This window comes from Procambarus clarkii, chromosome 35 (genome assembly GCF_040958095.1).
Source record: "Procambarus clarkii isolate CNS0578487 chromosome 35, FALCON_Pclarkii_2.0, whole genome shotgun sequence".
NCBI classification, from domain to species: Eukaryota; Metazoa; Arthropoda; class Malacostraca; order Decapoda; family Cambaridae; genus Procambarus; species Procambarus clarkii.
The window spans coordinates 33,432,595-33,448,729 of NC_091184.1; the positions used below are offsets into that span (position 1 = coordinate 33,432,595).

General features: G+C 36.9%; 2 protein-coding genes across 3 annotated transcripts in view; one reads left to right on the forward strand and one right to left on the reverse strand.

Annotated features, from left to right (window-relative positions):
* The window catches only part of LOC138371437 (cell division cycle and apoptosis regulator protein 1-like), a 35,326-nt gene extending 31,275 nt beyond the window's left edge, over positions 1-4,051 (forward strand). For both annotated transcript variants that reach the window (XM_069336289.1, XM_069336290.1), the window contains exons 18-20: positions 547-666; positions 2,140-2,255; positions 3,276-4,051. In XM_069336289.1, the coding sequence (XP_069192390.1) occupies positions 547-666; positions 2,140-2,255; positions 3,276-3,437 (398 nt within the window). In that variant the 3' untranslated portion in view covers positions 3,438-4,051. The remainder of the gene's footprint in view (positions 1-546; positions 667-2,139; positions 2,256-3,275) is intronic.
* Positions 4,052-9,211: 5,160 nt separating this feature from the next.
* LOC123768531 (putative leucine-rich repeat-containing protein DDB_G0290503) lies at positions 9,212-13,426 on the reverse strand. The gene is made up of 3 exons (XM_045759178.2): positions 11,502-13,426; positions 10,088-10,255; positions 9,212-9,631 (listed from the first exon to the last, which is right to left on the reverse strand). Exons 1-3 carry the CDS (start codon positions 13,165-13,167, stop codon positions 9,405-9,407), a joined length of 2,061 nt encoding a protein of 686 aa, XP_045615134.2. The 5' UTR covers positions 13,168-13,426; the 3' UTR covers positions 9,212-9,404.
* Positions 13,427-16,135: the final 2,709 nt, after the last annotated feature.

Sequence of the window (16,135 nt, forward strand, 5' to 3'; positions counted from 1 at the left end):
ATGGCTGATAAACTGAAAGTGTGTTGGTGGTGCACCAGTGCCAATGCATTGCCACCTTTTATTGCATTGTCCTCTAGTAATTATACTTCTTTGCTCTGTTGAAAGCATCAAATCAGACAAGCAGGATAATTCTATTTTATTTGTTTCCCAAATTTGAGTTTTATATGTTGATTTTTGATGGTCCAGGTGTGCATTCCCAATTTATAGTGTAATCCTGTGGGAAATCTAGTTCCGAGTTAGAAGCAGCTGTCTTAGAATGCCTTCTTAGAACATACCTCTTTCATAAGTTAGGGACTGCCTGTACAATAAAAAATTAAGAAATGGGGTTTTAGAGGTTTGAAAATACGTGACCACCATGTTGGGGTGAATGTTGAATGTGGTCTTAGATATAACAAAGTATCTTTTGTATGGTGCAGTTTAAAATTGATGTATGTCGGGCAGAGTAAGATTTGTTGCACTATAATATGAGCTCACGTTGGTTCTATAAGCAGACGAGGACTAATTAAGGACATACAAGCTAAAATAATTATTGTGTGCATTTGACAGGTGTAGTGAAGTATGGTGGTTCTCTGGTGGACATCGGGAAATTAATACAACAGTTAGAAAAATCTGAGAATGCAAGAAGTAACACAGAAGAGAAGCTTAAAGAACTACAGAAGGAACTATGTAAGTTACAATAACATTTGTAAATACAGTCTACTGCAGTGTATTGTTCTCATGATATTGTATATATTATATTTATTTTTCATGTAAAGGGGCTCCACTCACACATGTCATGTGTACAGCTGTCATGGTATTTTCATACTATTCTTTATTTGCTTAATATCTAAAAATGTTGAGTTATTCCAATAATATTTGAGATCTTAATTACAAGAGTAGTATAATATCTAATATTAGTTTTAATAATCATAATACATAGTAAAGATAAACACATTCAAAACAAAAGGCTGTCAATTGCTTGATGCCTTTTAACTCCATCTAACCACCATTATCCCATTATCATTCTTTAAGGGGTGACATGACACTTTGCATTGAATATGATGTGGATACCGCATCTCTTACACTTTTACTGCATATATATAATATTACATATTACCACATGGTGGCAGCATAGAGAAACCAGGTTTTGAAGTGTTATGCAATTGGTATTGGGGCACTATTATTGGTTTGTTCCGTCAACATACCGGTAACGTGTGCTATAATGGCCAGTGCTGCACCACATTACCTACCGGGTCATATTGTATCCACCTACACAATGATGGGCCGTGTCCTGGAAACCTGGAATAAGGCTAAAGTGGACTTCTGTTGTGTTGGATAATATTTTCCTCTAGTACTGTACTACCAAATGGCTGGAGCTACCATGCCAAAACTTGTTTTAAAAGCCAGATGTCTGGATGAACGTTGGTGGATTTTTAAATTAATTTTATGTAGACAAAATTCCCATATTGCTGTGAACAACTTTTTTTCTCCTTAAACCAGAGCCGTGTGTCGTATTGAAAGGGTTAAGGGATGAAGTCAATAAATTTATTTGGCAATGTTGCAGCATATACTCTTCCCAAAGGTGAAGAGGTGGGGTCTAAGAGCTAATCCTCTCTGTCTATAAGCATATAGGAGTAAGAAATATACTTTGGACTGTTCATTCCAATGTTTGTAGGTTCAACTCCTTTGAGGCTGTTCTCATAACTCTGGTGTGGTACATCAGCTTTGTGGCATCTCTGGAAGAGTTATAATTTTCTTGTATTTTGCAAGATGGGGGGGTTCTTATGAATCAAAATTGAGAAGGTCCAGCAATTTGTCACAATGATGATGCTGGATCTATTAGACCTGAACTAAGAGGATAAGCCCAATATGTAGCCCCTGGTCTAGAGAAATAGGGAGCAGAAGTGCAGTGGGTCACATGGTGTGGGCTTATAACACAATAATTATGATTAAAAGTAGGCTTATAATCGATTAAGGCAGCGTCTGGGATGCTCCTGGACGTAGGTTCGAATCCTTGTCACGGGCCTTGTGGATTTGTTCATATAACACAAGCTAACAAAGCTCTGATGGGACAGACAGACATGTCAGATGCATAATAATTGCCATTAAATTGGCTTGTTTGTAATCAAACCACATCTAGTTGTATCATTATCCTTTCAGTAAGCTGCAAAGAAGAATCCAAGAAATCATATGAGAGATGCAGTAAATTAAATAAGGAGCTTAAATCTACAAATTCCAATTTAAAAACCATGGAAGAAGAGCTTCAAAAGGCCATTGTAAGTTAAAGATATCATTTTATATTATTTTATTATGTGCATACATTATTTTGGTTTGTGTGTGTTCTTCAGGTATGCCTTGATTTATGAGACAGATGCATGCAACCCACCAAGCCCACATTTAGGGGACACAGGTAGAAACTTAGTACCCAAATGAGCCACAGACACATTAGAAAGAATTTTTTTAATGCCAGAGTAATTAACAAATGGAATGCATTAAGCAGTGATATGGTGGAGGCTGACTCCATACACAGTTTCAAATGTAGATATGATAGAGCCCAGTAGGCTCAAGAATCTGTACACCAGTTGATTGACGGTTGAGAGGCAAGACCAAAGAGCCAAAGCTCAACCCCCTGCAAAGCACAACTAGGTGAGTACACTCCTTGCAGGTTTGAGTGTTGGCTATCAGTTTTCCTACAAACCGATGGTTAATTCTGTCTTACTATCTACTTCTGCCGCCTTATGGGTGACAGTTATTGATGGTTTATCATTCTCTGCCATTGTGTGTCTGACCCTCCTAAATGCAAGGTCACTAATCTAGCCATCCGGCATGGGGATTACAATCATCCAGTCTGGCGGGACCAAACTGCTTTGACAATTGTCATAAACTATTGAAGTGAATGGTGTCATGTATTGAAAGCTCCGACAAGTGTTGCAGCTTTTTTTTCTCCCTCCTCCCTCCCCCCCCCCCTCCTTCCCTCCCTTCCTCCCCCTCTTCCTTCCCTCCCTCTCCCTCCTCCTTCCCTCCTTGCCTTCCTCCCTGCCCTCCCTCCCTCCTCTTCTTCCAGTACAATATATGAAAATGTCATTAAGTGATGTTTACCTGGAGTATTTAATAAGCGTAGCCAAGTTACATATTTGTAAAATTAATGTATTTGAATTTGACAAAAAATTTTGAATGTGAAGGTTTATATGTTATTCAGTCATTATCTGTTGAAAGTTAATGTTTTTTGTGTTTTATTTTTTTTTAGCAGTGTCAAACCAAATAATGTAACTACTTACTTTTGTTTATACCACTAGGAGGACAACAATGTATACCAGAGAGCATTAAATCAAATCAAGATGGTGATCCGGCCTCTAGTTGCAGGTGTCGACCTCGATGAGGAGGATTTTACCATGAGGGAAATAAAGGATAATTCTAAAGTAAAGCCTGAGCCTTTAGAGAATGGCACATTTGAATGAATACAAATAAAAAAAATTTCACTGAACTTTTTTGCTACAGTCTGTTCAAGATGTAATATACCGGTATCTGAAATTGTAAGTTTGAGTACAAGAAACAAGGACTACAGGACAGGAAGTTTACTAAGGGAAAGTATCTACTAGTTCCCTCTGTACCCTTCAAGAAGTGTTGCACATTTATAACTCAGGTTGATTACGGTAACTGTTTGTGTAAGCATTAAGCATGTTTTCGTACTCTTCATATGATGGCATATTTCTCACTTCGGACTTCAAACACTTTGAAAAGTTCTTTCTTTCTTTCTTTCTTTCTAAGGCTTTAAACATGATAATTATGATACTTTCTGTGCTATAATGTCGTTTCTTGAATGCCTTTGAGAGACTTCTTCAGCTTTTCAAGTCGACAGGAAAGATTGACTGAGGTATTGCTAACCCTTTCGCTGCTGCAGCGCCTCTTGGACACTTGTATTCCCACCGAGGGTAGGAAAGTAGATACAAAATGTATTTGTTTTACATTATTGCATTTGCAGTAGGAAACAAAAAGCATCTACAATATATTATTAAAAACAATGAAAAATAAAATATTTTCATAGTGGAAATAAAAGCTAAATAAAAATAAATATTTGTCTGAATCTCCAATATATAATAGAAAACGTGGTCCAAGAAATTCTCTATCAAGCCATACATGTTTCCAAGACAACATATTATCAAGCTGTATGTATATACATTCAATAAGCACAATCTTGAAGGGGATTTTTGTTTTTTTTTAAATTTCTAATAAAAAATGAATCTTTCAAAATAAACCGTGTGTTAAATGTAAAAATATATAAAAATAAAAATTTTGAGTCAATAATTTATAATATAAATACAGTAGTAGTCTACATAAATTATTGCCAGGCAAAATGTGCTTCCAATCTATGGTATATCATTGCAATAAACAAGGACTTTAATTTATTTTAAGAGCAAAATACAAAAATTTAATTATGACTTTTACTGCATTGATTTGTTTTCTGGTTTTAATATTTCTAATAATAAAAAAGTATCTTCAATATATTTTTTACCATTATTATTATTATTTCACTCATAATGTTAAGTAAGTCTTGATGATGAAAACATTTACACAAGATGGAAACTCGCCATACTAGTGTGAGTAGTGTGCGTGTACGCAACTCCTCGTCCTGCTTAGATTGTAGTTTATGTAAGTGCACCATAATACAAAGATTGACATACTAAGCAATTGCTGAAGATGTAATTTTGTAGTATTCACTTTATAAGAGTCCAAAAAAATGAAGCTGAAAAAACTAATATTCCTAGGCCTAATGTTGCACACACATGTACTATATTCGACCTCAGATATTGTGTATTAGGCCTAGGAAGGTTAGGTTAGGTTAGTTTGTCTTCGCAACATAACTAGAAAATCTTTTCCAGTTTGTCCAAATTCAATAGTGTCGATTTCTAATTATTGTACGTTGATATATGTACTATGGTCCTTATCGTTACTATGAGTACTGGTACTACCAAAACAAGAAGATGGGGTGGGGTGTGCGCACACTTGTGCAGGTGAGGGGGGAGGGGTTATATTTACACTGTCATGGTGTACAAGACAATACTGTATTATAAACCATAATTAAATTTAATTTGATTAAATTTAACATAGTTTATTTGTAGAGCGAGAAATGGCTAAAACTACTAGGGCCCAAACTTCTGTTTTAACTTCCAGATCATCTGGGATACCATTATAAGATATGTAAACTATTTTCTTGGTACTTGGACTCAAGTTGTTCTTTACAAAAATCGAGGCTGCTTTCTGCAGTGAAAGGGTTAAGATGGTACTAAAGTACATTTGTTCATATATTTAATACTTAAATAAAAAATCAAATTTGATAAACAAATTTGTGGATATACATTACTGTATTTAACAAAAGCTATACAGAATTGTATTGCACTTTTGTAAAGGTATATGTTCAAACTACCAGTACAATGTTAGTTAAAAAGAAAACTCAAGATCCTTTGAGGATATCATACTTTAGAATTTTAAAGTAATTTATAAGAATTTTAAGTACTTTTTATAAGTTAATTTTATTTTTACTTTAATAAATTAGCATAGAAGAGAATAAATATAAAAAATAGCTCTATTTATTATGGATACATGAAGATTATAGATGTCACTTTTATTATAATTTCTGGGTGATAGGTTCTTAAGCGCGCAAGTTGGGAGTCCAGATCTGCCTGTATGTTACCGGAGTAGCACGAAGGGAAGTGCAGAGCTCTTTACATTAACACAGTTAACAGGTATGGAATTTTAGAGGGACATTATCTGAAAATATTGTTAAACTTTAAATTTAATTTCATTATGTGCTCTGCCAGAATTTCCTTTGAACAAGTTATATTTATGTACAGTATATAGAAATATTTATAACATTCAAAAATGTATTCATAGGAATTCATATTCAAAGCAATATAAGAACTCTAACAAAGAATGAGATCTATGGCTGGTTTTGGATAGTAAACTGTCACCAGAGGAGAACACAATGAACATTGTGTGAGTAGCGTATGCGTCGCTTTCCAACTTCAGATTCGCTTTTAAATATGTGGATGGTGAAATACTAAGGAAACTGACTTCTGAGAGACCAAAATTGAAACATGAAGCAGTTGTATGGTTCCCATATTTCAAGAAGCACATCAATAAACTGGAAATGGTACAAAGGCATACTACAAAATAGCTTTCAGAACGGAAAAACAAGAGTCACGAGGAGAGGCTAGAGGCGTTAAATATGCCAAAACTATAAGACAGAAGAAAAAAGAGGTGATATGATCACCACTTACAAAATAATAACATGAATTGACCCAAATTGACATAGAAATTGCTAAAATCAGCAACTTCAAGAACAAGAGGATTGATTCAAGCTAAGGAAATGAAGGTGCCGAAATAATATTAGAAAGGTTTTTTTTGCAGAGTGATAGACAGAACAAGTTAAGTGAGAAGGTGGTGGAGGCCAAAACCATCAGTAGTTTCAAAACGTTATTTGACAGTACTGGAAAGATGGGTTCATGAACGTAGCCCTCATCCTAAAACTTCACTTAGGTAATTACACACACACACCTATATATAATATATACATACATATCGTGCAATCTTAAATATCCAGACATTTATGCTGATTTCATTCTGACTTTTTGTGAATTCCAGATTTAAATATTATTTGGTTCTTAATCACAACATTTGAGGATTTTCTTATATCAAATGATACTACAACATTTTGTGCAAGTTAAGATACAGTACAGATAATATATTAACAATGATTCTGTAATATAATACAAATACAGTATAACATTTTTATTTACCATACTGAAGTTCATTCTTATCCTGCTAAGTATAGTATTGTACAATACTTGAAAACTGTTTGATCAAATTCATACAAATTTTAAAGTTTGAGAATTTTTCTCGCAATCATTACCACCATAACTCTTCCTTGGCTTTTTGTCAGTCGTTGCCAGTCCTGGCACTCAACTTTTCTACCAGTCCTTCACACACCAGCCATGATCACTATTCTATAAATTCAGTGTTTCATGCATCTTAAATATCTCATCTTCCTAAATCTGAGTACTGGAGGCAGACCTCTATTGTATTCAAATAATGAAATATCCAAAGAAAAAGGATTTTGTATGAGAAGAAATAATGCCAAGCTAACACAGATGGGAGAAAAATGGGTGTTAGAACAAAAATGTCAGTAGTACTGTACCATCCATGGATAAAAAGTTACAAATACAAATTTCGTTATTCAATTTGTAGTACTGTAGTGTACAACAGAAGTATAGTAGATCATTCTTGAAGATATATGTATTTTTCAATTTATATTTACTAATGGCATTAGAATAGTAAAAGCATCGGATAAAACATGATGGCTAGAAACTGCAGTGCGCACACGCTCTGGGTTTTGTTGATGTTTTCAGAATTCGGGTTCCGTGTTCCAGATTTCAGTAAACTATTATAATGTTTGTTATTTAGAGGTTGCTCTGGGTACCAGTGTATATTATATAAATATATTTACTTGCATAATTCGTTAAGTTCTAATAAAATCTAACATATTTGGTTAAGTTCTAATAAAACCTGAGAAGGGTGCTAAAAAAAAAATTCTCTTGAGGCTGTTTAAACTTTTTCTCTTGGGAAAGACGTTATGAAAATGTAAAGCTATTCAGGGAATTAATTTCTGAATGTTGTGATTTTCAGAAATCACCACATTCAGAAATATTGTGATTTATTGATTTTTTTTCTTATCTGTAGAAAGGAAAATAGTGTACATAAAAGAATGTTATGAAATTATTTGATGCTTTGCTTAATGTGTGTTTTCATTTTCTAAAGTGCTTCATGTGTTTATAAATCCAAACTTGGAAGATATAAAATATATGCTGTTGCACACTGCTACATAATCTTAGTGAGACTTAACCATGTACAAAGAATTGGATTAGGATTAAGAAGTGTTGTAGATATTGTATTAATAGGATTAGTAGTAGAGTTTGTCAGGTATCCATTTTTAATGGGAAATATTTTTTTAAACTACAGATTACATCAGGGTTTTCTATGATCTATCCTAACTGGTTTCTTGATTGTTACTCTTAAGTGATTACTTAAATCCTGTACTATCCTTTATACCATAAGTTGTGCATACAGTATATGCCGGTCCTCTGGGTCGGCTTTGTATAGATTTGTTATTTGATTTATGATACCATGATTGTTGTTAGCCTCAGTTTTATACATAATAAGTGGAGTGGCTTGCTATTAAAAGCAGATCTTGCACTGCTCTGTCTGAGTCATAATGAAGCTACTGTAATCAGTAACTGTAATAAACTAATACAGTACACTTGCTTACTCTTTTTAATCACATTACATTTATGTATTTCGTATGGAGTCTTAATATTGCGAGATTTTACCATCTCTTTTTGTATAATATATACAGTATTATATATATATAATATAGGCAAATATATGTTTTAATTTTAGTCAAAACTAACATACCGGTAGTAATTTGATCAAACCTAAAATAATCTACCTAACCTAAATTAACATAACTGTTGTTTATTAATTATCTTAATACAGTATACAGTAATAATATTAATTGGAATAAACCAACTTGGAAAGAAATCTTTGAAGGTAATGAAAATAAATTTTCATATTGGTTTATTCCAATTAATATTACATTAAGAACATGAATTATTGACTTTGTTAGGATAGGTCAGGTTAAGTTGGGTATGTTAGGTTTAATAAAATTTCTATGCTAGTTTTAACTAAAAAAAATCTATACTGTGTAATGTAATGGAAAGCTTTATCATTCCATAAGAAAAATGCTTAGAAAAATATATTTCAGTTAAATTCAGTACCCAGCAGTGTTAACCCCAAATAGTTGTGCCCGAGACCCGATAGCCATTTAATGGAAGCTAAGGGGAAGACCCGACCTTCCCATATTGGTCGCTCATACCCCTTACCATTTACCCAGCAAGTTGGGTGGGGCTACCCCACGTGTCAGACCATTGGATAAACAAATAGGTATTCTTTCTTACAAAATACTGTATAGATAGTATGTGTGTTTGCGTGTGCATGCGTACATGTAGGTAGGAGGTGTGGCAACCTCACTACCCACCACTTTGTAATGCAATCAGCCTCGCACCCCCTTCATTATAGAGGTGGAAGGATTGAGCTGGGGAACACATCTCAAAAATTTGTACCCCAGTAAAGATTAAAATATCCTTACCCTGAGACTATAGGAATGGAAAATAAGCTAGGTCTGTATAAATGTATTTTCTGTCTTCAATAAATAAGTAGTACAATAAATAATAACATATAAGGTTAGTTCACACCACTATAATAAGATATGTTGATAAAATATATAAAGTCCACATCATTAACAACAAACAAAATTTCTTTAATAATTCTTCAAGACGATAAATCTGTTAATAATTAATAATCTTTTAGCATCACAATAGTCGCTCTTGCTGGCATATGAAAAACCTGCTCTCTCGGCATCCCTCGGCAGACGCCACAAACTTGTATGCAGGTTTGAGTGCCATACAGTGAGAGTGAAGGTCCTCGGGCTGGGTGCCGCCCCACACGTCTTCGCTCACAACGCGACCATCTATCCATGACCACACACCTTCCTTGCCAACATTTGATGCTCCTATCCAGTAGGTGTATGCTCGGCTAACTGAAAAAAAAAATACATGCTTCACAGCAAGGTTTGTATGTAGTATGGAAGTTTTACATCTGTTTATAAATGCTTTAGTCAAGACCACAATATGTATATGTATACGAGTATGAAAGAATACTACATAAAGGGTTAGCTCAATGGTTTAAGCATGAATCCTCTCTGTATTTATTATTTTCACACACACACACAACCCGACCAAGTGCTGTCGGGTCGTTGGGGATATAGCCTCGGCTACCAATGACTTTTTTACAGTCACGGTCGTCTAGTGGTTAAAGTACCAGGTACGCCAAGGTGTATAGTGCTCCTGGCTGTCTGGGGTGTGGAGTTTTCAGTTGCATATTGGCTTGAGGACCATTCAAGCTTGTTCGCATATATAGAAGATGCTAAAGTGATTTAGTGAAATGCCTAAATGAGAAAGCTGCATCCAGAACTTAAAAGACTAAGAGAACTCACGTCTGAGTTTAAGAATGAAGACCTTGAACTGGTTGTATTGTTGTGGGGCAGCGAGGTCCCCCTGGATGCTGCGACAGTGTTCTCTTGCACTTTGCCACGTCAAGCGCTCTTCCCTGTTGACGTGGTAACACCCACCCCCGCCACGACGATACGGCCACACACAAATACCTGTAGGAGGACAACATAGGCCATAGTGGATGACTTAGTGAGTTCAGGAGGACTTAGGGTGGAGGGTACATACCATAATAGCAGAGCATAGTAGATTACCTAGTGATCTGAGGTTTACTTAAGGTGGAGGGTACACAGACCTGCCCCAACACGCATAGCATCTTGAGCAGGTCCTAAAGCTATACAGAGGAATATTTAATATGGAATAACAAATACAGTAAACGTAATGATAGGTATATGGTAACAATATAAATCCACATATTTACTGCATCAGCATAATTAAGAGGTCATGCAATAAATTATAGTGATGAAGTTGCATTTCTAGACTGTAAAATACTAGATGAGTTAGTAGCATAAGATACAAAACTACTGTGTGAGTTAACAGCACAAGGTGGGATACTATGAAGATGAAATTAGGTACCTCACTACACTACACCTCACTGTTTTACTTTTGAATAAAGTATAGGTTGGACAATTTTTTTTTTAATTCATTAGGGAGTGAGTTCCATATGCTGGGTCCTTTTATTTGCATAGCGTATTTGCATAAAACTAATCTGACTGAGAATATCAAAGATATATCTATTTCTGGTGGGTTCTATAACATTCATCTTTGAAGTTTCAAAACAGGATTATAATTTATGAGTAGGGCTTTGTAAGAATAATTAGCACAAGAGAATGTGTAGATATTTTTAGCATGTTCAGGCATTTGAATGGAGGACCTGTGTGTTGCCTGAATTTATTATACTATTTTTTTGCTGGGCGATGATGGGCTTTAGGTAGTTTGCAGGGGTTGAACCCTATGCAAAGATACCATAAGTTATGGGATAAATACAATGGGAGAAGAACAGAGTAGGGGATATAATATCTGATTTTTTAGAATATACAGTTTTAGATACTTTTTTGGCTATGTGCTGAATGGGAGCACTAAAGTTAAGTCTCTTGTCTATGTATAGGCCAAGAAACTTTCCTTCATATTTACTATCAGTGTTTACATCGTCTATCTGAAGGTATACTTGATTTGACGATTTATTTACAAATAAAATATAGTAGGTCTTTTCTAAGTGTGAGTTTGTTGGCTGACATGAGTGGACTATTTCTTAGCTCGTTATTTACAATATTATTTAGTACGTGAGCTGAGGTTTGATAAGAAGGTAGTATCGTCAGTAAATAGTATAGGTTTATGAAAGTCAGAGACATTAATCAAGTCACTGCTGTTGTTTATGCACTAAAAATAAACGTATCTTACCCTCAACACTGCTGTCCTCAATTGTAACGTTACTAAGCTGTGGTGTCAGAGTTGTTTTACTCCCCATTTCTTGCTTGAGGTTGTGCAGTTCCTCCTGGACAGCGTTGACCTTCCTCTTGACGAAGCTCAGATCCTTAAAGCTCTCCACCTCGCCCAGGCGATGATTGTAGCTCCAGGATTTATTGCCCACCTCACGACGCTCGCTTTCCAACGTTGTCAAGTTTCTGGCAAGACCATCAAGTTCACTCTTCTGTTCATTTTGAACTTTTTCCAGTTTTGCTAAAGAATTTCGAAGCTCATTACTAAAACACTGGCAGGTTGTAGAGGCATCTACAGTATTATGTTTGTCTGAAGTGGGTTCTTTTGAGAGTGTTGCAGCAAGAACTTCAGTACGCTCTGTAATGTTTATTTTTACTTCCTTCACTTCGTCTCTCACGGATTTTACAGTTCCAGTAAGATTCTTCACTATTTCTGTGAGGTCGTCTAGCGAAGACTTTGTTTCTTGAATCCTATCATCGATTTCAGTGATGTTCAGTTGCGACTCCTGAATACTCTCCTCCGTCAGGATATCGCTGTAATTCAAGACTACCTGAGGTTTGTGAGATCTTAATGAGCTCTCGACTTCTTGTAGTGATCGCTGGAACCTATTCATCTGCACTTCGAAGGTATGTGTTTGCTCCTGCACTCCCTGAAGCTTCTCTTGCAGCACCGTCAGTTGGTCACCCTGACTTGCTACCAACAGTTTCAGCATGGAAAACGTCTCTAGCACTAGATTTATTTTCTGGTTCATGGTTTCTTCTAATCTGTTAACGTTACTGGACAACCTGCCGATGGCGTCCTCTTTCTCGTCTCTCAGGTGATCTAGTCGTCGCTCAAGACTGTCTATGGAAGTGTGGTCGCATTTAGTGTGCTGATCTTGCCGAAGTGTGTCACGGATGTCCATTAGGAGAGACGTGGAGAAGCTTTCGTGACTGTTCACTAGTTTGTGTTGCTTAATTTGTGAAAGGAGTCCTTCCTGTTCTCCTTCACCTGATGCTTCGTCTTCAAGTACCCTACTTGAACCTTCCTCCGCCTCGGGTTTATTAAACCACTTAACATTCTTTAAGAGTTCGGTTTTACTATTGTTATAAACATCTACTTCCATTTCTGCTGTTCCTGCATCCCAGAGTTTATGTATTTTATTTTTGCGATTACTTGCACTTTTGTTCATATCTGATTTGTTTCTGTTGTTACTCTCAAGATTTGTTTCCTTGTTTATCCACTTCAGTGTTTCGTTAGTACTACTGGTTTTCAATATTACTGCTTCGTCTGAAGAATTTTCACTGTGTTCTGAAGAATTTTCACTGTGTTGTGTCACTCCTTCCCAAACATTCTTGGTGCTATTTATCATTTCAATGTCTCCGTCTATAGAATAAACTTCTGCAGTTTTATCGTTCATCGCTTCAGCTTCATCTAAAAAGTCATCATCATCATCTTGCAGCCTCAGATGTTCCACAGCTTTGCTCTTAACATCGGCTGCATCTCCGGCTTGCAATTGCAGAGGCTGGTGTCCGGTGTTGAGGTGGTGCAGACTGTGTATATCCTCCAGTCCAACACACACAGCTGTGAACGTCACTTCCAAGAACACCACTGTCACCAAGATGCGTTTTTCCCGTATGGCCAGCATCTTAATATATGATCCAGTTCCTCGACCAAGCCCCACACAGCACCGCTCCTATGCCAGGTAAGTCCACTACGGGCTCACCATAGCCCGTGCTACTTGCCTCGCTCCTGTGCCAGGTAAGTTACGGGCTCACCATAGCCCGTGCTACTTGGAACTTGTTCAGAGTAGCTGAATCTATAACAACAACAACGACTCGACCAAGAATGTATGGGGTTTCACATTATGTATTCCAAGAAGAATTTGGTGGTTTTAAATTATCTTAAATGAATTTAGGTTAACCTGCATACACCTATGTTTTACAATTACTGTACAATTATTGGCATGTACTTCTCATTACACATTAATAAATGACAGATTTCTAGTTTAAAGCGTCAATTTAAATTAATTTAATGTCTTAGTCCCAGGAACGACTGCCTATTTATTTATTATTTTAATGTATATATATATCACTTGATATGTGATTGTATGAAAAGTATAAATTAATAATTATTGTTTGTGCTTTGCAGTAATAAATGTTCATTCTTTACTAAAAAATATATATAAATAAATCAACGAAAATAACTAATCTATTTTAGCTTCAAAATTGCTCTTAACTGCACCAATATCCTCCTCTGATGAGTGAATGTTGCCTTCCTTAATTAATACTCCATTGAACTCAACTCTGTCACTTATGTTCTCTGAGGACGCGAGTGTGAGGAGAACAGCGGGACGATGTGTCCGCCACGAGAGGAAGTGGGCCACTGGGCGGCCTGACCCACCTGCTGCCCACCCACCCTCGGGTTGTTGTTATTATAGATTCAGCAACTCGGAACAAGTTCCTAGTAGCACGGGCTATGGTGAGCCCGTAACTTACCTGGCACAGGAGCGGGGCAAGTAGCACGGGCTATGGTGAGCCCGTAGTGGACTTACCTGGCACAGGAACGGTGAGCCTCAGGTGCTAAAGCCTAGTTAACATACCTGCCATGTAAACAAACAAGAAGAGAAATTAAGTTGGAAGGAAGGAGGAAAGGTTAGTATCATAATACGCAGAGAAGCGGACTGAGTAATAATTGCATTTTAAGACTATGCATACACAAAACCGATTGATCCCGGATTCGATTCCCAGGCAGGGCGAAATGTTTGGAAGTTAGTCAGCTATGGCAGTGTTAAACTCTGTGGTATATAAATGTCTATATTTCTTTGTTTAGTTGAAAGTTTTGCAGCTTCGTCTGCAATGTCATTTCCTATTATTCCCACATGACTTGGCACCCAGTTGAAAAGTACCCGACGGCCTTGTCGTTTGAGTGTTTGCATTAATGATATGACATTTGTGATTAGATGGATGTTGTCACATATGTGTTCTTGTTGCAAGGTTTCAATGGCAGTTCTTGAATCTGTATGTATGATAACATGTTGTCGGTGTTCAGCAAGAGTATGTTCCAAAGCCTTTTGAATAGCTAGCATCTCTGTTTGTAATGTTGAACACCCATTTGAGAGCCTCCAACTATTTACAGAGCTTCCTGCCTTAACTGCAGCTCCGGTTTCTTGTCCCTGCTGGTCTACTGATCCATCTGTGAAGTATATGAAGCTGTCAGATGCCAATGATTACCACATACAAGATTCTCAAAGGAATTGATAGGATAGACAAAGACAATTTATTTAACACAAGGGGCACACGCAATAGGGGACACAGGTGAAAATTGAGTGTCCAAATGAGCCATAGAGACATTAGAAAGATTTTTTGTGTCAGAGTAGTTAATAAATGGAATACATTAGGAAGTGATGTGGTGAAGGCAGACTCCATACACAGTTTCAAGTGTAGATTTGATAGCGTCCAATAGGCTCAGGAATCCGTACATCAGTTGATTGACGTTGAGACGCGGACCACAGAGCCAAAGCTCAACCCCCGCAAGCACAACTAGGTGAGTACACACCCACCCACATACATGTGTGTATGTGTATGTGTATCCCGGGCGGGACAGAAATGGTTGGGCACATTTCTTTTCACCTAATGCTTCTGTTCGTCTAGCAGTAAGTAGGTACTCAGGTGTTAGTCAGCTAGTTGTGGGGTTGTATCCTGGACAGGGTCAGTAATTTAACCTTGGGAGACAACCTCGATATAAGCAATGTGATCATGCATACATTCTGGCTTCCTGTCCCCGCGACACAATTAATTATTATTATTATATATGCATGTAGGTCTTGGCTGTTTAAGACTTAATAGAGAAAATGCTTCAGGAGAGGTCAAAAGTATTATCTTTCTCTTTTTAACAACTTTCTCAACCAATATAGGATTTACAAAGCAAAAATACGTTTAATGAAGCAACAAGCGCGTATTTATGACGAGAGATAGTCACGGGAGACATCTGCCGTCACGCAGGGTGCAGTCGCACCTCCACAGATCTCCAGTATCAGCTCTTGATACTGGTAATGGCTCAAAAGGGCCACCACTTACGGGCTATTCATGCCCGTGCCACCTTTTGGGTGGCTTAATCTTCATCAATCAATCAAGAGAGATACTAAGGCCGTCTGTGTCTCATCAGCCTTGTATACATAGCTCAGATGTATACTATCGAATGATTGTCCCCTAAACATATGTTCGTTAATTAATTTAAGAGTGGCTCTCGCTAGCTCTCACACCGGTTCCCAGACTGCAGCCTCACACCCAGGCTTTCTCTTGACCTGCTGCTCCACTCTGGGCTAAACCACCATTTTCTCATCATCCGAGAGAATATTTCAACAATGCAATAACCAAAGTGTTTTATTTCAAACATTAATTTATATTTATTATATATATGTATATATATTTTGTGGGTTTCGTGGAGCTAGGCTTAGATATACGGTAAAGTAGTGTTTTGGTTCACAATAGTGAAGTATGTCTTTAGTCGTTGGCTCCGTTTTCGGCACATACTCGGAGATCCCGGGTTCGATTCCCGGGACAGAAATGAATGGACATGTTTCCTTTCACCTAATCTATTAATCCCACCTATTC